Here is a 27149-nt window from a genome sequence, read left to right as displayed (position 1 = left end):
CTTGTTTGGTCGGTTTTTGCAGGTTTCGGGCACCATTTGACAGCGCAAACAAGGAGCATTTTTGTCGCACTTTCCCTTTTGCCCATTTGGAATTTACGCGGCGCGTAACTCTGTAGCAGCGGTAGCAGCAGCTGGTCGGTCGATGGCATCGAGCAGCAACATTGGCAGTGGCCGGACGACGGTGTATGATGTTTGCTGTTCCTCCCCCCTTTTTTTTGGGGAGGTTCGGAAAGTGTAAAGAACTGAAGAGCTACGCTAGGACTAGAGTACGCCGTCAAGTTTGTTAAAATAAATGGGATTGAAGGAAGCAGACTGTTTGCAAAAAGAACGCCTGAACTCCAGTACTACTCGTCCGGTTAGGAATGTAATTTAGATTAGCTTCCAACGGCCAGACAGCATAACAAATAGAAATAAATTGTTCCCATAGCACGAAGCATTTGTTTTAACATAAATGCGCCACAGATGGAATTCCTCAAAGTCATAACCGCTTGTTCCGTTATGTAAAACAACACAAAGGACACATGTTTATTAGATGCAGATCATTATCATCTCGGGCGCAAGGCTGGTTTACGCATAGGGCTACGCTTCTAATCTGGTGCCTCCTTTTCTGGGCAAACAACAACTGCCCGGCAGCATGCATCATCATGTGTAGCCACAACCGTGAAGGACCTTTTGCGCTGGCTGGCGCCAACGATGTTTTCTCCGGAGACGCCGTCGTCTGACGGATGAATCTGCGTTACGGTAAAGGCCACCTTCATAAACCTTTCGATGGCTATATATACCGGAACTGGAATCATATATTGTTGCCAGCGATAAAGTGTGGCTAGCAGGGCTGGTGGTCTTGTGCATGATCGAAGCCAGCGCAATGAAGAGTGTTGCCAAGTTTTGCTCTGCTCGCTTGAGTGGTAGAAGGCGCTCGAGAAGCAGAAGACCGGCTGGCTGCAGATGCAATTTACCACTTGATAAAGGCAAATAATCCCAAATCATCCGCACGATGTTATTGATTGGGGCTGCTGTATCCATGGTGTTTGTTGTCTCGAGATACCGGATGGTGGAACCCGGAACAGGGAACGGTAGATAGCCAATCGAGAGCATCGAGCAAAGCACCATCGGCCTGTGCCGTCTGCTATGCATTTCACGAGGCAGCATAAGATGGTTCGGTAGGGGGTGGACATCGTCAATCGATTAAGCGTTTGCAATTGGGATCATAAATACATTAGATTTTCAAACCGTTTAAACACCGGTAAAGGATGTTGAACCTTATGATATTCTACTTCAATCAATCGATTTAATTAATCGGGTTATCAAACATTTCTCTGAAGTTCTATACAGAAGCCTTAATTTTTGTACAATGTCAGATAACATTTTCTCGACAGATACATTTTTAAACAATATATCGATTTTATAGGAACCTTATGTTTAGGACCGTCTCGCCCACTAAAACCCGGCAGTTGAGGATACAGAAGTTGCAATCGTCCTATCGAGTATCGGCCCTTATCCCTCATTAATCACATTCCCTCAGATCGCGGTCGTTAGGTCCAGCTGACGCGCTCGGAGAGAATTCGATTGAATCGATGTTGATTGGGCAAAATGATTTAGAACGGTAGCTTATATACGCCCATGCCGGCCCGCCCGCGTAGCCCCACCACTTTCTAACGATCCATTCTCACCACCCCAATCGAGTATGAGTCAATCGAGTGGAACTCCATCATCGGACCAGCTTAATCAATAAGTTGGCGCGCGAGCTGCTGCCAACGACCGCTTAAACGCTTCTTCAAGTACCATATTTGGACAGCATTATTGTTAATTTCCGTTCTGGTCGCGACTTCCGAGCGAGAGAGAGAGAGAGAGAGAGAGAGAGAGAGAGAGAGAGAGAGAGAGAGACGGTGGTGCTCATCCAACCGCACGATAGCCGATGAATATTCAATCATTTTTCAATTATTTCGCTATTAGACGTATGGTAATGTGTTTATCACACGGACGGACGGACGGACGGACGGACGTAAAGCGATCCGGCGCACCAAATGCGGGGTGTCTCTTGACCACGTGACAAGCATAGACCGGAGACTATTGACTGCTTGTGCTAATGAAGTGAGCGCGCTAGGTCTCTATATTTCTTGGCGTATAAACAATCGATTCGAATAGGTGTCCCGGTCAGTCGCAATAAACTGATACGGAATGGTCAAATGGCCTGATAGGAAGCAGGTGGTGCTGCGTGTGTTGCGCCAAACATTGCTGGAGCACACGGATCTCAAGACGCTGCCCAAGTACCAGCAGTCCCTCCTGCCCCCGAATAGGAAATGGTTAAACTGGTAAACAGCTTCCATTAATTTATTTGCCCAATAACTTCGATATCGTGCTGCTGCTCCCGGTGGCGAAGCGATTGTACTTTGCTTTTATTTGAACTGTACTTAACGCACGCCTCGACCGACCACCAAACACTTGTGAGGGTGTCTGTGAGTCTCTCTAGCTTTCACGCCAATCGATAGGAACCGTAAGAACATTGCTGACGTCGTCCGGCTGGGTCTGGGTGGTGCTGATGTAGTGGCGCGGCAAACGGTGGTCTTTGCACAGCTGTTGGACGCTGTGTTAAAGGAAGCTATTGCGCACTTTCGAGAGTTCTCCATATCGATTGTTTATTGATTGGATTTTTTTTTATACAGTGTTCTATCTTCTTCATATTGAATAAGCACCAGAAACTGGCAAGATTTCATAACAGATGTCCAGTAGAAGGTGTTTAGAATATGCGAAGCTCCATGCCAGGAGGCATAAGTGCCATCCAGCACAATGTTCGCATTCCCAACCACATATGCCCAACGAAACACGCAACGTTGCGTAGCAGTTTTCTTCCTTTCATCAATTAGCATGAGAAATGGCCACCGGAGAAACTTAATTAAAACTCAATTCATAAAGTTGCTCATCCGAAACATTAATTTATGTCCACAATCCGCAGCCGAAATGCGATCGAAATCGAACGAACCACGAAGCTGCCGCCAAAAAAGCTGGTAAGCAAATCCAGTCATCCAGCCCACCCAACTGCTTTCTGATGCAAAATGTAATTTTCCTCGCGAATGAAAATGCTCGCACCGCCCAGGGAGGGGGGGGGCACGTGCCAATAGCATAATCAGCAGGCAGCCCCGTGGGCCACGGGATGTGGAAAGCGGGGATTGTTTTATGCTTTTGCCGCATCGCCACATTGCCCGAGACGCCGCGAGACACGTGTCCGCCGAGAGCGTTTACACTGCTACGGTTGAGTGAGTGGATTTATGTTGGCTTCAAAGCGCAGGACCACCGCCGCACGCGAGCACTACCACCAGGAGATGTGGCCAGGAGATGGGCCCAGCGCCGAAAGGTGCTAATTTCAACTTATGAATAACTTTATTACCCCATTGTTGGACCACCCTTGCGCAGGAAACATCGCAAGACGGAACATAACCGCCTTTAGTAACCGTCTGGTGGACTGGTGGTGGTTGTAATCGACAAAGAAGGTCGGTGCGCCGCTGTCCAAAACGGCAAACCGGGCGCACAACTCGCTTCTTGTCCCATAAATTCATCTCTTTGCCCGTGTCCCCCCGGCGGCGGCCAGAGCCTGGGAACTGAGACCGACGCTGGGAAACATACGGTGTGTCCCAGACAACTTCCCATCGTACTACTGCAAACAATGTGTACCTTGTGCCAAGCACAACGCAGCACAACATACATGTGAAGTCGGTCGGACGAAGAAGGGTGTGCTGTCGGTGTGTGCACACACATGATCTGCGGTGACGGACACATGGTTTCGCGCTCACTCATTAACATACACCTTCTCCTTTGCCCACACTTTTGCTCGCCAATTAGTTACGATTTTGAATATTTTGTTTTTACCCGCCATCGCATCGGATCAGATTTGTCGAGCGCGAACGACGCTTTTAAAAGCTCGTTTCACACTTTGTTGCGCTGCTGCGATGGCTGCGCTTAGGGACGATCTTTGTGTTTAACAAGTTTCAGTTCAACACTCATCAAGCGATAGCAAAACTTTGCCAAAATAGGTCAGACAGCCATCCAAGATGATCAGATTAGAATTAACCCCGCGTCCTGCTGCAGCCGGCCCTCGTGATACCCTCGAGAATAATATGAACATTCATTCTTTGGGGAGCGACGTACAACAATCTAAAGGCCACAGAAGCCCAGATCTGCCGCTAGCTGCTAGCTGCTGTTGCGGAAAGAGAAACTTTTCTCAATTGCCAGGGGACGGGGAGTGGGGGGATGCTAATGAAGATACACGAAATCTCGGTACCGGATACCGTGGTCCAGCCAGACCTTCACTGACGCCCCATGTCCATTTCTTCGTTCCTCAAGCGACCGATGAAATCATTCTTTCGAAGCATTCAATGAGCAGTCGAGCAGCGTAAGAAAAGTTTTGCGAAAAGCGTCCGAGACGCCGGAGAATGGCCGAAGAGGAAAAGTTTCTGGGGTCCCGGCATCGTTCATCAGTGGTCCCGTGCTGCTGGCTGGCCGAGAGCCGAGCGTGGTGGAGTCAGAAAGTCTGGCCAGTGTTGGCGGGTTTTGCTGTTCTTGGGAGGCGTGTTCGTTGAAGCAACAAACATTAACGTTCCAGCGCTCGCAATGCACGATAAGCGAATGCGGGTGAACTGGATGGATGGATGGATGGGAGGTTTGGGACTGGTTTCAGCTAAAGCAACGAAACGAGACGAGACGAGCCGCGCAGCATAAAGTGAAGAAAAATAGCCTTCAATTTAAAAACTTTCCTTTCGTAATTTGATGCCGTAGCCCGCGCTCGAACGGCGGCGTAGTGGAAGCAGCCCACCGCTGTGCGCTGTAAGCAACTAGTTTGTATTGTGTTTGGAGAAGTTTCTGGACAAACAGTTTAACTGTCGTCGTCGTCGAATGACACTTTAAATCATGTTCTGACTCCCTTTAAGACGATGTTACTTTCTTGTTGCGTCACTTAACGGCAATTCATTTCATGAGTCTACATAAAAACGAGTAGCTCGACAATAAGTTGCCAACACCAACACTCGACCACACTGAACTCTGGCACACTGAAACTAGGGTCCAAAAGCTCACCATCATGCTCGGCAAAAATCGATAATATGTTGTAAAATGTATGTTCAGCTCATCCACCCGCCAAAAACCTATGCTGACTCATTCTCGGCACATGGAACGCATGGCAAATAGTCAGCTTCGGTCGCCATCAGATCAATGAACCCTCACACTACATCTACCACAAGAGAGCGGGTTGGAAGAGAGTCCGGCACTTTGACCTACTTTTAGAGCGACGAGATCGAGACCGACCCGCAAAACCGGCCATCCAGAAAACGCAAACACAAACTCCCACGTGCCCACCACCACCACCTGACAGGGATGTCCCGCTAGAGGTGGAGTGTGTGTTTCGGTTGGTGGCGCGGTTCACTTTCGCATGGTGGAGCGGTGCATACACACACGTCGCACGCGCCACGGTCCAGCCAGCAACACATCATAAAACCGCCAATCCACCTACGAAACGCGCGCGGCCCGGTTGAATCCGGATTTTGGACGCAAACCCCCCTCCTCCTCACGCAACGTCACGTCTTGGCGTGGACGCAACGAGGCGTAACGCGAAAACCGGCCAGCCAGTCAGCCAACCAACCAGCCAGCCAGCCGGTCGCCTCACACCTCACTGTCGACGGGGTTCAGTGACCAGCAAAAGAATGGGACAAGGTGGACAAGGCGAGTCCGATTCCGCTGGATTTAAGATGTCCAATTACTGTTTGACCGGTCGGAATGGGCACCCCTTTAGTTACTGTCGCGCCTCGCATAACTACATCCCATTTGGCGCTAGACTGTAATCATGTTGAAGCTGTTCCTGCTGCTCGATAATGTTTGTCGCTGATGCTTCTGATTCATCATCATGCTCCAAAGTTGCCTGAAAGTTAAGAAAAGAACGAAAACCATTTCCCAACGGGTTCTAACGGCAACAGACAGTGCGGTTATGCGGACGAAAATAGCTCTGCCCCTGTGGGTTCCGCAAAGGGCCTCGACCATCATAAACCCCCTCTTTCGTGGGTCGCCCTTGCTCGTGACACTTGCGCATCGGTGACATGGTTCTAAAAATAGGTCCATAGTTCCGTAATTACAAACATTATTTACTCGCCCCGGGATTAGAGGGAGAAGGCGACAGAGAGACGCGAGCAGAACGGTGTGATCGGTGCCTTCACGTGCGCTCTGTCCTCTGTGCTGTGGAGTCGATTCGGTTGCTGGCGGAAAAACTGATTTAACATATCTGGCTGGTGCACCAAGCAACATCGTGCATTTCGCGTCCATTTTCCTCGTCAACCAGAGAGAGAGAGAGAGAGGGAGGACACGTTGCAGTAATTGCAACGGAAACTTGCTCATCACCGGCCACGTGATGCTCGAGCAATCATCATTGTGACAACACTCGTCACGTTCAAACTGTCGCTTAAATAGAATGTTAGTTTCTTTTGTGTCTGCGAAAAACTAAATCATTATGTGTCCCCGGCGTGTGTCACCATTTGTGATGCAAATCACGATAAACTGACACCTTCGTCCGCCAAACAGCAATTACCAGCTCTTTGCTAAACAATGTGCCCTCAACGCGCTGGTGCATCATCATGTGTCGTTGTTTCGTTCGAAACATGTTTGCCAAATAAATCGAATCTTAAGCACACATACACACGTTAGCATGGATTGAACTGAATGCAAGAGATGCAAATTATGTTGATGAGTTTCAATTAGAGTCAAATCGGTTCCTGATTGTGTGGCGTGATTTGTGAACCTGCACCACCCTTCCGAACTAAACGCATCCCCCCTCGGACGCATAGCGAGAACATGAATAGAAGAGATGAAAAAAATGGATAATACGATTACGTCAACCTTCAACCAGGAAGGGAAAAACCAGTTCGTTTCGTCGCAACGACACAAACACCGCCAAACGAACTGAATTGACGGTCGATGAAATCAAATATCCGCATATGTCTGGTTCACGTGACGTTCAGCCGAGTGCTGGGGCGGCTAGAATGGTAACATTGGCTGCTGACGCCACTTGAAGGTCATTAGCGAATGTTGCAGTGGGCCACCAGACGGTACGCCAGCACGCCAACCCACCAGCAAGGCCTTGTGTTTGCGGTTTTGTGATGAGTTTTTGCCGCAGATCGATAATACTGCCGGAAGGGTGGAGGATGCAATAGCGATGCACTCACCACTCTACTCTCCTACACATGCTAGTATCAATTGAATAATTGTTTCCGAACACGATTTTAGCTTATCCGTACAACCGCGATGGTGGTGAGTGCCAGGGTCGACCACTGAGGTCGTCTGCAGTAATTTGATACCTCTCTAGGAGGTTGTGGGGTTTGTGAAGAGGTTGCGCGCCAGACAATTGACAGGATATTGATTACATAGTGGTAGAAGACTGTTTTAGCGCTAATCATTGTACTTAGAGAGAGCTGCAAAGGCCAGAGTAGTGTAGTTGGAGACGGTCGTTGAAGCAAAATTGCAACCGATACCTGAAATGAAAAGATCAATACCTGAAATGAAAAGAGAAAATAGAAAACTCGATTAGAATATTTTCGCAGTGAGTAACTTCGGCCAATTTGTTTTAATGCCTTTAATTAAATGCTTTTATACGTTCTAATTCCTTGCGAATAGATTATGGTATGGACCAATGAATAGCATAATAAAGTTTATAACAAATGACGTAACTCGAGAGAAGTAAAAAGTGAAGTTGTATCTGTAGAATCAGTAAACCCCTGGAGGAACTTTGTATATATTTGTTTTGACGAAATACGAGGACAAGATTATGCAAGTTCATTTGACGTAAAGTCCCTAGAGGCAATAAGCTTAAATATACATGAAACATTGACCAGAACGCTGTTGAAACACTCATTAAGAGTGGTTAATGTAACACATTAACAACCACTATTCGGACTGCACAACTACCATCCGGATCCGCTTCAAATTTCCAACTCCAGAGTAAATTAGCGGCAGAAAACGATTCGCAATCGATCGGCAAACGAAAATTCCCTTCCTCCGAACAGCAACTAGCTAGAAGGGCAAGCTAGTTTCTTCTTATTCTTCTATTCCCCCATCGCCAACCATCCCAAACAAAACTAGAATGGACGGAGTCCGGACTGAGCAGCGGCAATAAGTGAGCAAAATACCATTTTTCTCACAACGGATGATGTTCTAACAACTTCTTTCCAGACGAAGCAAAATTACGGAGCCGACCAGTACCTAGCAACAACAGGAATGAGGCGGCAATAATGACTTCTCAGCACACAACACACAACAACAACACACCAGCCCCACCCGCAGGTTGGAAGGCAATTATGGAGCATGATTTTCGAACAGAGCGATCTTGACGAGTTACGAGAAGATGAAGCACCTTCTTATGCTGTTGCGAACCTGCGAAAGCCACACGAGACGCGAAGAGAGCGCAAATGGATGCCTTTAAGAATAGCTTCGAATGATTCTATGCCCGGGTCGAGGGAAATGATAATCCGGAAGATGGGCGCATCCGAGACCTTAGAACCACCTTCGGCAAACCCCGCATTAGGTCATCTCGCGCGCCCAGTATTGGCTTCACCATCTCGAACATACCAACGGCACCGGCACCGGCACCGGGTTCGAAAGTACAGAGCACCAGAGAGCTCATAAACAATACCGTAATGAAATGGACGAAGACGGTCGTGTTTGTTTGACACGGCCCCGTCGTGGAGGCAATGGTTTACTCACCCAACACAACACACTTATCAATTCCAGTCATATTTTTACGACCCATTGAAATGCTCACCTCCCGCCCTAAATCCCCCGCCCCCTCCACGGAGGATGATATCTCGCACTAGTGGCGATCGTCGTGCGGTGGAGCAGCCGCATAAAAATGTATTTGACCGCCTTTCGGAGGCCGCCCGGTTGGTTTCGTTCGTTTCGGTTTTATGTTGCATTCAGCACGCCCGTCCGTCGCCGCCGCTTGCCCTCGCCGAGGATTGTATCTCGGTGATAGGCAATGTGTCCCGCGGATGGATGGCAGGTAACAGTACTTTTTTCCAACCGAAACAACACCCCAAGGAACGAAATTGTCGCTTTCTCCGCAAGAGGCGAGAAGCAGAACGGTGGATTTGAGCGCGACCGAACCGAAGAGAATCGCTCAGAAGGAACTCTGGCAGCTAGTGAAGCAACTACTTATGCTGCTGCTACTACTGACTGCTTGACAGCAACAACAAATACGAACCACCGGGAACACTGTGTGCTCCCGCGGAAGTTACTGGTGCACGTAACAACAGGTCACGCGTGATGGTGTGACACAGTTTTGTAGTGGATTCGTGGCGCCTCTACTCTCTGCTCGTGTGCCTCTACGTGATTTATGATGCTGCTGATGCCGATAAGTAACTCCAAGCCAGACTTTGACAACAAACCGAACGCCAACGGTTCCGCGTTGCAGAACAAAACGTCGGCTCGTCGCCGTTTTGAGGGTTGAGATTATTAGATCAGTGGCCCACCCTCGACGGGAGTGGAGCAAGCCACATAACACGCCACCTGGGCGCACCAACTCCCTCTAATCCAGATCGCACGACCGGCACGTCGAACCAACTGCTTGGTACGGCCAGCCAGGCAGACCCAATGTTTCGGTCCCTTGAGCCGAAGCAGCTTATTACGGAGCGTTGGAACTGAGCAAATTGAAATCGAACCAATGCACGTCGGCAGCCGTCGTGTCGATAAGCTTTGTGAACTTCGCCAACACTCCCGCCGCGTCCGTTACGGACGTTACTGCCGCCTTCAAAGGATGGAGCTCGAGAGACACAGCCGCTCCACAGCCCTTGGCCGCTCAGTGTGAAGATGATCTCCACCAGCAAGCAAAGAACGAGAGGAAGAAGCGCCTCAACTCCCAAAGCGCACCAGAGCCAGCGTGCGCACACGTCAGTTGGTTGACGGCCTGCGGGCAAATGAAATCCATCCAGACAATCCGAGCGAGCGAGCGAGCGAGCGAACGGGTGAGCGATTTGTGCCAAGTCTTTTTCATCACGCCAAGAAGCCAGAAGCAACCGGCCACAACCTCTCGGTCTCGGTGTGCGCTGGTGATGTGCTTGTAGCGAAGCGTGGACGAAGCGGGTTTGAACGGCGCGCGGAAGAAGAAAAGGAAAAGCCCGAGACCCTGTAAAAATCCCTTCTTTTTCTTCTTCATCTTCATTGCTCCTCCGGTAAAGATGCTGGCACCGTTTGAAGGGATGGGATCAACCCATCTCACCCCCTCCTGGTGGGGTGGTTCGTCTTCTGTGATGCCCTCGGGGCATCATTTCCTCACGGCGGGCCATTGAACTCCGAGCCGAATCGGTCTCCGGTGTCGGTCTGACGGGCAACGAAACCATGCTCCGGCAATGATCACTTGGTGTCCATCGGTGATGTGGCCGCCGTCTGTGACTCAATTCTCTAAAATTTCCATCACTAAACGCTAAGCATGTCGCGAAGCAACGGGATCGCGCACATCGCGCAAGAGTTCACCACGCATATCGACCCGGCATTGCGCGGCCAAAGCGGCAATAATCATCCCAGCAGCAACAGCAGCAGCAGCAGCGGTAACTCCGGTCGGCTCTGATCTGATACCTATCAACACGATCAACACGGGACTTCTTCACTCCTTCTGGGGTCCAGGTCCTAGGTCCGGGGGCGAAAAAGATACTTCATTAGTTTCATGCAACAGTCGGGGGTCCTCTTACCACCTTCCGAGGTTCTTCTGCGGTATGGCTTCTTATGTCAAGAAAGCAGCACGGAACGGAAGATGCCAACTCATCCGTCAGCAAAATCGTGACATTCCATCCCGGGCGTCTCCTGCATGCAAGTACCCAACCTCTTCCTGTCTCTCCTCGTGCTGGGCCATTCTTAACGAAGGAAGACCCCTTCATTTGAGGGCCCGCAAGTGGTGTGTGGCGTGCGATAGCTCCCTGTCATCGGCGACGACGACGACGACGACGACGACGACGAAGACAACGACAACACGCCCCGAGGGCATCATCAACGCAGGATGGCCGTGTGATTGAAGATCGGTTGCCGCCCAGGATGACGGGCCGAGAAATAATCATTTTCTTGCTCCAGTACGCACACTGTGTGTCCATCCCGTGGTCCCGATTAGACCAACAGGTCGGTCGGTTTGTTGTTGGTGAAAATTGTCACGCACTCAAAGTAATGTCCAGCCCCCGAAACTGACACCAGCATATGTGCGTTGCCTTTGGTCAACTTTCGTCAAATTGCTCCCTCGATGGATATTACTATTGACGGAAGCAGCGTCCTGCTCTTGAGTAGAATAACATTAATACAATTCCTAGCTACAGCTGCTGCTGCTGCAGACAGGCATGGCATGGAATGATATCGTTACATAATTTCGTTACTCAGTCCCTCTGCTGCTTGGCCTCGATAGCAGCACTCGGTCTTGGTCGGTGTGGAACCGTATTCTTCTGTGCCCGAGAGCGAAACATTCCACCGGTGGTGGTGATGATGGAACGTAAGCTCCGTTCTTTCAGCATTCCAGTCAAACAGGCCGTCATCCATGCTGCTCCATGAAGGTATGTGATATGACAGTGAAACAAAGAAAAGTAAAAGAGTAAGACAGCGAAAGAAAAGAGAGCTCTCGAAGGTATACGTACTTTCTACGGGTTTGCGTAACCTACACGCCGGTACCGTTCGGTTATCGGGCGAATGCGCGCGCCATATTTTGCTCGCTCGCTCGAACGTGTTGTGCACACACGTTCCAGGCAACGTACAGCTTCCACCAGCGGGGATACCAAGTCCCATCCGGGTGATAAGGGTCGATTGAGCTGCTGGTGGTTGTGGTGGTGTCTAGCTTATCGTGAAACTATGCCAACCATTCGAGATGAATATGATTAAGGTTTAGCTTCTAAGTCGTTGTTGGCGTTGAAGAATCGTGATGCTATCCGGCTTCTAGAGTTTCCATAACCCAGTTACTGTCTTCACTGCTTTAGATATAAGCGAAAAGTATGCAAAAAGTCCTTGGAATGGGAGCACAAAAAAGGGGTATTTTAATAGAATACATACACTGCCTGCAGGTGCGTCATCCATGACCTAATGCTGCAAGCAGTTACGCATGTGCATCACATATTCCTCACGCCCAGTAACTAAACAACGGAGACAAACACGGACTGGCCCTGGCTTGCAGGCCAAAGTGTGAGAGAATCGATATTTCAATTAAAAATTCATCACCACACGGTGTGCACGACACGACAAGGATGACGAGCCTGAGAGACTCAAACTCGTACGAAGTGGGTGAAACACTGTAACATGAAAGCGATGTAACGCAGAGACCGAAAGCATCTGCTACTTTCCTCGGCTGTCGCTAGTGTTGATGGTGACCGTCCGACCGACCGGATGTGCTCGGTTGTAGGCAGGCGAGCAGACGATTGACACCCCTATCGCATCGACCGGCAGCAGCAATGGATGGGGCCGTGGCTGTGTGTGTGTTCTATTTTTATGCCGCATCTCGCATCGGCGAAGCGCACTATCAACAGCCCATACTTCTCAGTAGTCGGTGCAACGCACAAAACCAGGCCACAAGGCGCGCATATCTTCAACTTTTTGGGTCCCTTTCACAGTCCCAGGCCAGGGCAGGGCCAAAAAGTTTGCACAAAATGCCTTCGACGGTTGTCTCGGTGTTTTTATGTTTTATGAGTTCAGGGGGGGTTTTATGTTTTATGAGTTCGTTTTTCTGTCCCCCCGCCCCCAAGGACCACGATGGCCAATCAATAATCGCGGTGGGTGACACGTCGTCGACACAGCTCTCTGCGTCTGTATGTGTATGGCGTACAAGACGAGGCTTAATGGAGCATAAAATATCGTTCGATTCCGGTCCGTCCTGGTGCACATAGGCGGTGGTCAAGCCAATCTAGCATATGCTTGGTGCACCGGGTAGGGCACGTGTAAGACCGCCGAGGACACGCTGTCTGGCGTGCGCTCGTCGTTCGCCCTTTTCGCAGCGTGCAACCACCAACGGTACGTGAGGGGAATTACGAGTGGCAAGCGACACGACCTGGATCTAGGAGGAGGAGGAGTAACGTGAAGGCTCACGTTGTTGCATGTCATACTGGCCAACCTGGCCGACATGTGTCTTATGTCTGGCTCGTGGGGTCCATCGTGAGAGGGACTTCTGTTTCTTTTTTTTTGCTCAAATGTCAGAAAATGGGAAGCTCAGACAGCTCAATGTAGTGTGTTTGTCATTCTGGGCATTTTCAAGGCGACATTCGTTACGACATGAAATGATGTTTCCTTGCATTAAATAGAAAATTCACTCGGTAAAAGACCAATGTCTGATTTCGATTGCCCATCGATTGGCACACAGGAAAGCCCAACCGTCCCAGTAATAAAAGGGGTAACAATATTTGGGCAACAACATTGGCAACCAACACCAATAGTAGCACACTTCCGGTAGCAGGTTAACTACCTCCGGTGAAGCACAACAACAACAACAACGGTTCGTAGCACAAAAACAACCTCGTTCGATTTATGTTCGAAGGTAAAAAGCATACGGGTATACACAGGAAGGACATGAATCAATAAAATTAACGACACCATTGACATCGCGCCATCACGCGTACGCCAGGTTTCGATTTTCCACCTCAACGCTCACCAGGCCTGGAGTGTCACCCTGGTACCGTCCTGGAGGTTGGCGGTGGGATCGGATACTTTCTGAAATTTGGTGCAACGGAAGCATAACTCCAGAGAACACACCGTCGTGGTGGTGATGTGGTTTTGCCAAAAAGCCCCCCAAATTCTCCTTTCTCTCCAGCCCGCTCGCCAGCTCCTGTCGATGAAATTGGACGCCACAGAGATGGAATCGATTTTCATCGTCGCCAAACGCGTCACACATACATCTTCTTGCGTTCCGCGGTACATCCCGGACGATGCATCAAGCGAAGCTCGGCTAGGAAACATGAAAATTTGGAACGAAACAGAGAGCACTTGTCACCTCAGGCACAGGATGTTCTTCTGATCCGTAAATGAATACTTTCTTAAGCTCGCTGGCTCTCTCGGTATGTATTGCGGAACATGCGTCCGTCCACCTGCGACATGCTCAGTGGTACCTCCCTCCTACCACTTCCTGCCCAAAAAGGTTGTCCCTCGTTTTATGCTTCCCACTGACGAGCCTGTGTCGTGTGTGTGGTGTGGCGCCTCCCTGGAGAAAACCTGTTCGGGGCTTCCTGCCTTTCGTCTGTGGCGCTCTCATACAAGCCTCGTTGTTCGTGTACGCCACGGGATGTGGTGCTCGATTATTCAACATACACCCGCCAACCAACCAGCCAGCCAGACTGTCTTGTACAACTCCATTGTACACAAGGACGAAGCCACGAGCAGCAGCAGCAGGAAGTATGATAGACAAAAGAGTGAGAGAGAGAGAGAGAGAGAGAGAGAGAGAGAGAGAGAGAGAGAGAGAGAGACGAAGAGAGCGCGAGAAAGGGCGACGGAGACCGAGAGACTGACAAGAAAGATGTGATCAAATGGAATTACATTCAACATGGCATGGCATGGTATGGTATGGTATGCATATGTGCCGAGCCTCGTATGTCGCTGCTGCGCTAATGCCAGACGGAAGTAGCAGCAGCAGCAGCAGCAGCAGCAGGGGCAACAAAATGGGCAACGGCTGGCCCGTGAAAAATGGCCGCAATTGAAGTGACAAATTTATCAGCTTAACGTCTTCCTCACGAGGCGTTTGGGGTAGACGCTACATTGTTGCGTTCAGTTATGCTCGACGCGTAGCAAGAGCAAGAGCCTCCAAGGAATGCACGTAATGCACGCTGCTTTTGCGCGAAAATCCCACCACTTGCGTAAAATGTTATCAAAAACAAAAGAGGGGGCTGTACGTTGGGTAGTTGGGCATCATTAAAGTGCATTAATGTTGTTGAAATAGCTAAACATAGCCGTCGAACGTTGAGCAAATGAATTTTTAATTCCATTTCCAAAACCATTCACATCATTTGAACAGTTTGAAACAAGGTGATGAAGGCTGAGAAACAACGGTCAAACGAAGTTGCCAAATATAATCTCCCCCTCAACTGGGTCCCCGCGCGATGACATTTCAATGCTTCGTTCGTTGGGCGCGCATGGTCGCGGGAATGTCGCGATAGAAAGCAGCAGCAGCAGCAGCACCAGGTTCGATACGTACGACATGGCACACGCTGCTACCCCTTTGCCGTCGTCTCGTGATGCATTCAGCATTTTAGTGTCTCCCGCAAAATGCCTGTCGCCGACCACGAGCAGCATGACTGTGAAGAGAAGGAGGAGGAGGATAAGGAGGACGCGAAGGTTGAACCGGATCGCATTGCATTTCCGCTGAATTCACACGATTCTCGTGTGTTGCGCGCGCGCGCTTGCTCGGAGCCATAGAACCATGCTTCCTATGTACCAGGCTCTTCCCTTTCCTCGTTCACTCGTTGCTCGCCAAAAAGTCGCGTCTGTCATTCATAAAAGAAAAGTCGTGTCCCCGAGGAAACGACCGCGGTCCCGCCGGTGTGCAGCGCGCAGAGCATTGTGCAGCACGTGAACTGGTCACGCAGCAAGCGATCACGATCGTGGCACGGTCGCGTGCAAATCGTGACACGAGGAAGAAGAAGCGGGAATGTGCTTTGGGGATGAAACCTGATTGCCGATGCAATTAACACAAATGCGCGTCCGTGGCACAATGGTTGGATGCAAACTGTCCAGTTGAGCATTCTTACGACTTTATTTAAGAAAACAAAAACCAGAAAAAAACCCATTTTGTTTTATGTTAGCAGCGTTATGGTTTCTCTCTCTCTCTACTTCTCTCTTTCTGTAGAAATGTTAAATCTTAAAGGTCACGTGAAATCCCTCAAAACGGTTCGGGAACGGCTTTGTTTGGCTTCAAGTTAGCCAACAACAACAACAACAACAACATGTTGTCTTGTTTGCGTGGCGGCACTTCATTGTCGATACAACAGGGAGAACATCATCCATACGGTGGTGGCAACCATAAGCACTGCGTTAAAGCTGAGGCTCCGGGAATGGTAGACCGGAGGAGGATGGGAAATTGAAAATTAATTCTATAAATAATGTCACTATGCCGGTTACGCAAACCCATTGCTGGCGAACCCCCGAAATGAGAAACATATCTCAGAGAGACCGCCAGCTGGGTTAAATGTTGCTACTGCTGGTTGCTGGTTGCGTAGAAGTGATTTTGACATTTCGACTCGACTCGGCGGATCTCTTTGGCCGCCCGCAGTGGTCAGTAGAGTAGGTAGATTGCTTTGGCATTTGCGACCAATATTGACAGGCACGTGTTTAACGACGGCGTGTAACAACCCAATAAATGACACACAAACACACACACCGATTCGGAAATAGTATCAACGCACGGCGCACGGTTATCTTGGCGCAATCTTCAATTCATATTCCGATTCTGCAGAAGAGCTTCATCGGAACTACTCCCTAGCTATGTTTACATAAGTTGAAGGAGCAGCAGCAGCAGCAGCAACAGCAACAACATGACAGCATGTTAGCGTTGAATACTGTCTTGCTATAAATAAACTCCTGCGTCGTGCAGCAGGATCCGGCTCATCAGTAACCGAGAGAGGGAGAGATATGATGTCTTTGGTTGCACCATGGAAACCAAGGCTGCGTTGATCGGTTGTGTGGGCCCTGATAGGGTATTCGGAGAATTTTATTACATCCTCGTAGAAAGAGGAGAAGGAATGCTTTCTAGCCAAAGGATATGAGAAGGACACAGCGCACGGCACTGGAATGTAACACCAGCTGCAGGCGCCGACTGACGCCATACGAGACGAAACTCGAGCATAGCTACCCAAGGACCTCAAAGACTGCAGCAGGCGGAACTTACTGCGACTTCACTCCGGTGGTGCATTGAAACCGTTAGTGCCTCTTTTCAATTTCACGCCATACATGGATAAAAATAAAATGATCGCATCTCCGTTTCGTAGCCTTCGCAGTTCCAGTGCATAACATGACACTTTTCATACTGATGCAGCAGCAACAGCACCACCATCAGCGACCGGCCGCATACTAACGCGCTATAACTAGAGCTAAGCGCTGGAACACAAGCATCGTTTCAAATGCTTGGATCTTTAGCACATTCTCGACAAAAACCGACAAAGAATACCGAAGAAAACTGACATCACTTTCGAACCGCGCTAGTCTCGTCTGGTCGGAGCTCAATTTTCTGCACCAACTATGTAGAACGACACCAGGTTCTACCGCATTTACTAGCTCGCTCGCTCTCGCTCTCGCTCTATTTCATAAAACATACTCCCGGGAGTGGTTTGGAACTATAAAAACCCGGACTGTCCATTTGGTCACGTAGTGTAGACATTAGAGAGAGTGTGTGTGTGGTGCAGCTGTGGTAAGTAGATCTTAACAATAGCCGGAACACAGTAGTCAACCCGGGTAAGGATGTAATATTTACAATGTTTCTGTTTACTATTTAATGAGCTGCTCAGCTGTGTGGTGTGGAATAGCGGTCCAGCAGCATTTGCTGCATTTACATGTTGTCACAGCTTACACGGCAGGCTCGCGGCTGTTGCTTAACGCTTTATCGTAAAAAGCTAGATAGGAGAAGTGCGCTCGTCTTAGAGATAATGGAAGCGGTCAGGTTTCAGGTTTATGAATAACCAAACGAACGATAAATGGTTGTTCAGTGATAATCAGCAAGCGAATTGTGGACTTAGAACCAATGATTACGGTGTTTCCACAAAAAACTGTTATTTATTTTCGAAAAAGTTAATGGATTTAATGAAGAATTCCGTATTCCGTAATATGAAAACTAAGGTACAAAATGAGTAAGTTACACAGAAGAGAATTGACTGCCAGAAACATTTAGATTAATCTTGGTAGATGTTAAGTACTAATCCCAAACATATTAAAGAGAAATCAAGCAAATGTAAAAGTACATTTTCGAGAAATTTAAACCAATAAAACGAACAGTTGTAGTCGCACCATAAAATCTAAAAAACATGTGTTCCAGTATAAACATTTAAACACAACACTTCATTCATCGGAAACACCATGTCGAGATAGCTTCAGGTATTTATGTTTTACAGCGATAACGAGTTCTGTAGGCTTATCGAGCGAGGCTGATGCGTGTACAACGGTAGCAACAACATCGCGCCTCGTGAATAACGCCTTTTAAACAGTGTCGTGATAACGAGACGGAAGTGAGAATGTTTAAAATAAAGCTAGAGAGATGGAGCCCCAGAAGAAAGCCAGTCAGCCAGTGAGTGATGGTATGGCATATGCTGGATCAAGACCTTGGGATAGTACCCGAAAGAACACATTTGTTTACCAAACACTGAGCTCAGAAGACCTTCGTTCTCGTACCCATGCCACACCCAACAACGACCCTATTCTAACCGATCAACCTTGGATAAGATCGTTTGCCTGACGGAAACATCTCTAAAAGAGAGTTTCGGATCACGACAGCAACACAGCAAAACAACAACAACAACAACCACAAGTTTGCCTCATCATCTTCGCATTACACGCCCTCCTCCCCCTTTCTTGTCAACAGGTTCCTCACTCGCTAACGCATGCCCGCCCTCTACACTCCACGCAGGGCCCGCAAACACAACACACCGAATGTAACATAAAACGATGATACACGAGCTTTTCCGCCCCTTCGGATTAACAGCAGCTCTCAGCAACTCTCGCCAAGCGGCCTGGGTTCATTAGTGGGTGTTCTAATCCGCTCCGATGACGACGACGACAACGACGACCACCGGGTGCACCCTCAAACACCTTGACCTTCACCGAGTTAGTATGGTGGCGGAACATGATAAGTGGAGCAATTATTCCTTCTAGGCAAAAGTGCGTCCGCGGGGGACGCTGTGAATGATTTTCCCACCTCATCGTTCATACATTCGATGAATAGGTTAACGCTTCCGTGGCCGCTGAACGCCACGAGGCAGCAACACATCCGCTGCGTGCCGTAAATAAGGAAATAATAGCAAAAACTGTGGAGGAGGTGTAAGCCGGCCCACAATCATAGTGGAACCGGGCGTTGCCAAAACGGGATTGTGTGGGACAGTGAGAAGAACGGAAACAAAATCCCTCGAATGACGTCTTCCAGCCACTATGTAGAACGCATCACGCACTGACGGACGCCAACCGGCGCCATCTGGGCCAACGGTGTATCATGTGTGTGGTTGGTTCTAGGTTCTTCATCCAGTTGCTGCTCTGCTGAGTCTCTGATACTCTGGTCGTCGGAAAAAAAGAAAAAAAAGGAAACACAGAAAACCGCCGAATGTGGACCGAGCACACGAGGAAATAGTTTTCAGCTGCCGGGAGGGAGGTTTATTTTATTATCCCAAAACTATGCCGGCTGTCTGTCTGCAAGCCGGCTAGCTAAACACCAGCACCAGCAGCCTACGATCGTCGGCCACGTGTCCTCTTCTTTCAGCGCCAAACTGTTTACAAAAAGCGGATGCTAGTAAAGGGAAATTTCAACGTTTCGCGGCCTTGCTGCGATGCCGAGATACGTCGGCAGCGCGATGATGCTATTCTGCGGTTGACGTAATCGTACAGCGCCGAATCTTTAGCGTTCTGTTGATGGTCAATTTACTCAAACGCAACCACTCTCTCACCAGCAATTCGGGGAGCATGAGACTGATTTATAACCGGACTTTTTCCTTCTCTAACTCTAAACTCATTTTACGCCAATCGGATGCGACGAAGAAAGAGACTGCAAATCGCTCCACCAACGAAAGGTGGTGAGCTAGTTCTTTTTCATTCATTTTACAGCATATGCTGCGCGATGCTGCGGTTCCTAACAAACAAAGTTCCTACAAAACTCCACCCGCAATTGACATAGGAAAGCCGGTTAGTCTAATAAACGAACCCGGATAGCGGACAGGCGAACGGGCGGGCGCCGGAAACGGTGTTACTACTACTACGCTTTACAACTGCAGCGCGGGTGCGACGACAGTGAGAAAATTATCACATCGTAAAGATCCGGAACGCGGACCGACAAACGGATGCACGAAAACGAACGAGCTAAGATATGCAAACGGCAAACGACGACGACCACGACGACTACGAAGACTGTTGCAAGACGAATCCGGCATAAGGTGGAGCGGAAAGGCGCCATCCAATGTTATGCTCTTGCTGCTGCTGCTGCTGCTGTGTTTCTTCCGGCTTCCAAGTTTTCCAACTGCCGCACGCCCAAAAACCATGTGTTTTGCCGTGTCCAGGTCAAGAGATGAGGTTCCATTGTTTATGACACTTGAACGCGCCCCGGACCCTCGGGTTAGAACCTCATCCCTTGGACACTGCAGGTTTACCTGGTCGGTTTATGGTGGCCCCTAGCAGGTAAGGTAATGGCCGAGAAATCGAAGAAAAGTCGCAGCATTTGGTCCCTTATCGAATTAGCTATGCCAGTTTGTCGCATCGACGAAGAAACGGAGAAGGTTAAAAGGTTAGAAGAGGATCGTTCACGTGACATTGAATGCGATATTCGTTTGCCAAGGAAGTTACATTTCGTTTCGGGCTCGGGGAAAATCTTTATATTTATGGAAACAGTTCTTATTGAGATGGTGGGCTTATTTTCTATTATGTAAATGTAAAGAAGACACGCCCGTTTGGGCTCGCTAACGATGCGAAGAATGTGAAGAAAATGTGCGTTATTTAAGTAAATAAGCCAATCGTCTTAAGCGAAAGCGGAATATTGAAGCAAAAAAGCATGACTGTAAAATTTGATGATAGTTTTCAGCAGCAGCGGGCAATGGCATGAATGTTGTAGTTTTTTTTACTCACTAAAATCCATGTCGCTACGTTCAACCAGTCTCAAGGTACGACCGTTCCAGGCCTCAATCAACCTTCAACGGGCGACCTTCGGCGATCGGTCGTTTTTCGATAAGAATAGCCCACTTATCATCGACCCAGAAGCCCAGAACTACACGAAGCCGTACGTACGGTGGCGGCGGCGGCAACGGCGTCACCAACAATGTATTAGAAGGACAACGTCATGACCGTGGAGCCAGTGTCCCAGGCGAACGAACCAGCGGCTGACATCTAAAGGAAATTAGCTTCCAGCGAGCGAACTACCATTTTCCTACTCCATTTTCCCTTTTCTCTCATCCCACCAGCCACCAGGGGGGAGGTTTTCTTATCTTTTCCCGTGCTTTGGTGCCGTGCTTTCGTTTAGGCATAATGTCGTTTGGTTGGTTAGCTAGATCGAACAACCAGAAGCCAAGTCCTGTCTTCCGTAAGTCCTTGCGATTGTCGCATTTAGTGCCATCACCACGTAAACGACAACGTTGGATGTCAAAGGTACACAATAACGGTAGGCAGCTTGACCTACATATACTTTACTGGCAAACGTAACCACTCGAACGTCACTGTCGAGTGTTAGTTGCTCTTGGTCTGATAGTCGAAATGACGCACAAGAAAGTAGAATGCCATCAAAGAATGAATAAATCTTCATGGAACGGTCAATCGAAGCAAGGATACGATAAAGTACCGTAAGATATTGAAGGTAATCAGAAGCAAAACAAATAAATTAGTAGCTGATTAGTTCTCGATGACTGTAAATAGAGATGGTAACAATTTGGTTCAATAGTAAATTATTTATAAAGTTATTTGCGTAAGTGACAAGCTAGTGATAATCCAACAAGGTAACAGTATAGATGAAATATAACAAAAAATATACAACAACACAGGATAATAACAAACAAAAAAACAGGTAATACACAATGACAAAAGCCTCAAAGCCTTCATTCGATCTTTTCATACAAAAGATTTAAATTGCGTTTTGGTTTGGTTTGTAAACCAACATAACAAAATGTTAGACAATTAAATGTTTAAAACTGGCTAATATGTGATGTGCTCTTCTGCAGGACAATCGCTATAGAAACGAAGAAGTACTCTAGAGTGTTCTCTTGAAAGGAAAACAGCTCCATCTTGGAGCTTCGACTCTGTGACGGCAACAATTTTCTCTCGCCAGGGACAACGACCTCGGCCCACAAAGCACCGCCTGCCTCTCATTCTCCATCATCACAGAAAGCAAAGGCTTAATCATGTTTCGGCTACCTTTTTGGCGGTTTCGTTCCGTGGTACAGCCTGCTCTCCCTTGCGAAGGGTTCATTGATCTTTGCCGCAACCACCAGCAAAGGAGTTGCCGACATTCATTTGATCTTTCTAGTGTTTGTTGGTTCGATGACAGACGCCGTTTCAATGTCAAGGAACATCGAGAGCTCCAAAAGCTCCACACCGCCAACGACCAATGCAAGGCGCTGAGCGCTCACCCATTGATCGTGGTTTATTAATTGTATTAATCGATGCAGTCTTCTGGTTTCAGCTGGCCAAGCGAAGAAGCAACGGACGCAAGGAGCGTCTCAAAATTGGGCCAAACGGCTGGACTGACTAACTGGCTGGTGAGTTGTCCCTGCTTTGCATTCGCTTACGGTTCTTTTGATCGCCTGCCTGCCGAGCTGTCTGCGCCAACGGCAACCGAGAAGAAAATGGCTCTGCAGAAGTCTAATTTTAGCCGAGCTCGAAGAGGAAAAACATTAGCATAACCATAAACATCGTACGCATCTCACTTCGGACAAACCGGTCTCTGGGTGTCTCTCTTTCTTTCTCTCTCTCTCTCTCTGTATGGTCACGGTCACTGACGGCAAGACGGCATGCGGGACAACATAATACGATAAAACCCCCGGACAGGCAGGCAGGAATGGTTTGAGATGTGCGTATGCGGGGGAAGGAAAGTAAACAAACCATTTCTGTGGCGCATCTGGGCGGCATATCAGCGGTTTTTGGTTTCAAACGAGCAACACGAGCAAAACTACGGGGCGTACGTACGCGCAAACCCAAAAAAGCCCATTATACCATCTGGACTCCATTTTACGATGTTCTGATTTCGCAACACAACGCAAAACCACTACCAGCAGCGTGTTTCGACGATTTTTTTGTTCTGCTGAGCAACATCTTTTATCAGCAAAATGATGTGCCAATGCTGTGTTGTGTCAGCAAAGTATGTTGGGATTGAATTTTGAATTGGATTTTGCTGTGCCATCAGCACCAGCCACGTACAAAACGTATCCAGCTACACTACGAACACCTTGAGCTAACGAAAGGTGCCGGAAAATCTCTTGGCTTTCGCGAGAGACGTTGCTACCGAGAGACCGAGGAGGGATTGGTGCTGCTGCAGGACAAACACTTGGCAATATTTCATGCCAACGCGCGTGACGCTAATTAGTGGCAACATGAATCATCTTTGCTTCTGCCATGTCCTATTCACCGGGGGATCGTAGCCGCATGATCAAGATCGTGTCCAAACGAAAGCTGAAATAGGAAACAACGGCGCAGGCAGGGCGGTTCGGAGCGAGAGTTTACTCTTTGGATCATGATTAAACCCCTCTCCTGGCCCTGGCCTAACGACACACATAAATCATAATTTGATGTAAGATATATTGAAACGAACAAATGATTCGTGCGCTCCACGTGGTATGATTTGGATACGACCAGTGATTTCCGCTAAACACAACCTAGAAGAGAGCTCGAGGAAAGTTGATTCCTCCACTCCTTTCTCACCTTCCCCTGCAAACGGAGACACTGTTTATCGTTAATTTAGACATTTTTATGTGACTGATCGCAGCAGGAGCAAGGCCAATAAAACGAAACAATAATTATGCGTTTCCTGCCGCCGCGTCGTCCCGTGGTGGCCTTGTCACTCCAAACCACGCTGGTGCTCCCCTTTCTCCACCTCCCATAAACACCTACCTTCAATGCAGACGACATGGTCCCGGATTTGCTGCGCGACCTGGCCGTCCGGGATGAGATCGATCAGATGGTAGATGGCGTAGATGGACGGATGGACGCTCTCGAAGCGCTGGATCTCCTGGCGGATGGCCAGCGAGTTGTTGAACATCCACGGCAGATGCGTTCGCGACGAGCTGTTGTTATTCATTTTCACGACTTTTCGCACACATTCAGACACACACACAAACACGGGCACAAAATACGCCGGATCAGCACTATCACTCTCGATCGGCGCTTGGACTTTCTTTTTCTATGCTGTTGATGCTGTTGATGCTCGCCACCCCTTTTGCTTGATGGGGCCGCGGCCGCGGTTCAAAAAACCTTACTAGGTCACTGCTGATCGTGCGCAACACCTTTCACTGGGGCCCGCGCTAGGGCGATTTTATCACTCACCGGAAAAGCCCGTGACCCAAACATTACGGGAATAATTACGATGAAAATGAAAATTCAGCCCAATTTTCGTCAGAAACTCAATCACAAAACACGAACAACACACACGCACGCATACACTGTGGCACATAAAACACTCGCGAATGGACGTTGCTGTTGTTTTGTTTCTTTTCGAAACTATTTCTTCATCTCACAATTCGCGGCGCACACGCGAACCTCGCGGGTTATCTTGCATTCGAATTTTTAATTTAACATAATCACAATGCGGCTCCTCTTGAAATCTTTGCTTCACTTTCTCTGTCTCGGACTTCCTCGGCCACACGCGTTCCTCGCAGACGCAAAGCTTAGAGGCTGGGGCCTAGAGTGAATTTTGGGAGGAAAATAAGTATAATTGGCTAAAACCGGAAGTGGAGAGAAAATTACAGCAAAAAGCACGAGGATGGAATGCGCGAAATCACGCTCGGCAGAGCTTGCTTGGGCGGAAAGACTCATAAATTCTGTCACCGTGGAATAGTTTTGTAATTAACTGGAAGAAGATTAGCAGAGAATCAGGGTGGAGAATCTGGCGTTTAATTTCAAAACTTTTTCCGTTGATTCCCGAGGTGGAGGGTGTTTCCACGTGCCAACCCTTTTAATCGGTCATTCTAACGCGAATTATCTTGATCCACAGCCACTAAAAAATGGACTTTTCCACTGCAGATGAACCATTTTCGGTTAATTTTTTCATCTTAACGGCGAGGGCAAACTTCACCGACAACCCTTTCCATGCTGCTGCATCCGTTGGTGGGATGTTTGCGATGCACTTTGCCCACGCAAGGTTCTCTCGGTTCTGGTTCTGGGTCGATTTTATTTGGCGTCATCGGCAAACAAGCAGAGCCCAAAAAGACGCAGCAAAAAGGGAAGAGAAAGGAAGAAGGTTCCCCGCCCGCCGTGGGCTGGAGGAGGCTGGTCCTCCGTGAGTCGCTTCGACGGGTTTTTATCTCGCAACCACCGCGCCAAGTTTCCGTCCCATCTCCTCTTCTTCCCTCTGTCTTTCTCCTCTACACTCTTTTCTCGTTTTCTTTTCTTGTTTTCGTTACGGTTTCACCGATTTCTTGCCCACACCTCCGCCCTCATCCCACCCTCTCAACGTCTTGCAGCATCCGCTGAGCGGTCGGTTCTTTTCGCTTCTCCTGTTTCTTCTCCGTCGATGCTGGTCAGCTCTTTTGGCCAAGAAAACGCACCTCTCGTTCAGGAGAAGATGGGCTGAAAAAGAACCGAGGAAAAGAAGCACGCTTACGGGCTTTTGGAGCGTTTTCGGTTGAAATTACACTTGACCAAACACTCTTTAAAATCCACTTTACCAAAAAATCAAGGTGTTGGGTTGTTTGATGTTATTTCGCTGCCAGCCCCGTTCCCTCTCTTTCACTCACACGTAAACACTCGCTCTGACACCACAAGCGCGACAGAGACGGCACGACCAATCACTTCGTTTAATTTTTGAACACGATTTTTGTCACGATTTGTGTGATGATTTCTGTGGCGATTTTGCAGCGTTTTATCGCAGAATCTTCGTTCAGGGATTCGGTGTCACCGTTCACGACTCCCACGCGCCTTTCGGGTTGGCTGGTTTCCGAGAAATATTCAAACTCCACGAGCGAACTCCGCGCAACGTCTTCGTCCGTCGAAATGTAAACACACAAAAAAAAATCGTCGCACCTTCCAGGGGGCAATCTACACACAATCGCTAATGTGGTTTTTCATCATTTTTGTAGTTATTGAAGGTAGATATGCAAATAGTCGGCCAGCTTATAAGACTACTGAGTGTATCTATAATGAAGTATACTAGACTGGATTATCAATCTCACACTTTTACAGATAATCTTGGTTAAGTTTAAATTCTGCTAGTAGTTGTTCGCCTTCTCTTTCTATCAAGGCACGCGTTTATAGTCCTTGGTTCATTCTACTTAAATTTTAAGCCGGGCCACACGAAGCGTAACTTTTTGGCATTATTTTTTAAATTTACGCTAAAAATACCAGGAATCGTTTTAACGGTGTAGAATGTATCGGAAATCTCAGGATGAAAGCAAATAATTGCTGCTGTAGGTATTTTTCTTTTCAACGTTTTTTAAGGATTTAATGCGGTAGAGCGAATGAGCAAACGGTCATTTTTCTACGACGAAATCGTTGTGGCGTAATATTTGAATTGTGGTGTAAATATTTCAGTTATTTTATGGGAATTCTAATCATCGAAATCATCAACAAATTGGTGAACTGCTTCTCATTGCTTAGCTGGAAAATAAGAGTCACTGAAATACAGTTCATTTTCAAAGTTTCGCCCAAAGTTTCGGTTTGTTTGTACGTACATTTGTGGGTACGTACTGCATGTTATAAGTACAGTAAACGATTTTCGGCTATTACATTTTATTTCAACGATGATTGATCAAAATAAGCAGTGTGAAAACATTTAACGTTATTTCACGGTTCAAAACTACAAAATACAAACCTTACGCGCTGCTTGCACTGGAAAACATTTTGCTAGTAAACTACAATTTTATTATCTGAAGCATTTGATAGTAAACCTATTTCTTCTCGATATGGCGATATAGAACAACGGCTATTGGAGAAAGTTATACGATGAAATAAATTTGTCAACCGCGATATGGAGTGTGGCAACTCCATCGATACATTTAGCATTGATTGATAAATCCGATTGTTTACGATTTACTTCAATTATTTGCACTGACTGTGTTGTACCTTCGTTTTTGGATTGTATGATTGCTCTGGATTCAAATAGCTCCTCATCTAGTGCAGCTATTCGTTCCTGCAGTTCTTGGTACTTCTCACGAGAAGCCCCGTTGCTCGATACAAACGAATAGCCGTGGCCACACGGGGCGAAAACTCTAGCGCAAACGAAAAAATTAATGCCAAAACGTTTACGCTTGCCGTTTACATGCTGTCAAACGATTATTGGTCCGTGGAGCGTAAAACCTAGCGTA

General features: G+C 48.0%; 1 protein-coding gene and 1 long non-coding RNA gene across 7 annotated transcripts in view; both read right to left on the bottom strand.

Moving 5' to 3' along the window:
• LOC125952301 (centaurin-gamma-1A) overlaps nucleotides 1-25976 on the bottom strand; it is a 146020-nt gene extending 120044 nt beyond the window's left edge. The window contains exons 1-2 of one of the 5 annotated variants that reach the window (XM_049681711.1): nucleotides 25870-25976; nucleotides 23743-24529 (exon numbers count right to left, since the gene is read on the bottom strand). In XM_049681711.1, the coding sequence (XP_049537668.1) occupies nucleotides 23743-23929 (187 nt within the window). In that variant the 5' untranslated portion in view covers nucleotides 23930-24529; nucleotides 25870-25976. The other 4 variants (XM_049681712.1, XM_049681709.1, XM_049681708.1 and 1 more) reach the window with 4 other exon arrangements.
• LOC125952456 (uncharacterized) lies at nucleotides 7543-12653 on the bottom strand. Of its 2 annotated transcripts, none has more exons than XR_007468813.1 (3): nucleotides 11637-12653; nucleotides 11369-11542; nucleotides 7543-11281 (listed from the first exon to the last, which is right to left on the bottom strand). It is a non-coding gene; the product is annotated as an uncharacterized LOC125952456 (long non-coding RNA). The 2 variants fall into 2 exon arrangements; XR_007468814.1 differs by having other exon boundaries at nucleotides 7543-11542; nucleotides 11637-11963; nucleotides 12046-12653.
• Nucleotides 25977-27149: the final 1173 nt, after the last annotated feature.

Source organism: Anopheles darlingi, chromosome 2, assembly GCF_943734745.1.
Source record: "Anopheles darlingi chromosome 2, idAnoDarlMG_H_01, whole genome shotgun sequence".
In the NCBI taxonomy this organism is placed as follows: domain Eukaryota; kingdom Metazoa; phylum Arthropoda; class Insecta; order Diptera; family Culicidae; genus Anopheles; species Anopheles darlingi.
Note: the sequence above shows the minus strand (reverse complement) of the source record. Positions and strands in the feature narration are given on the sequence as shown.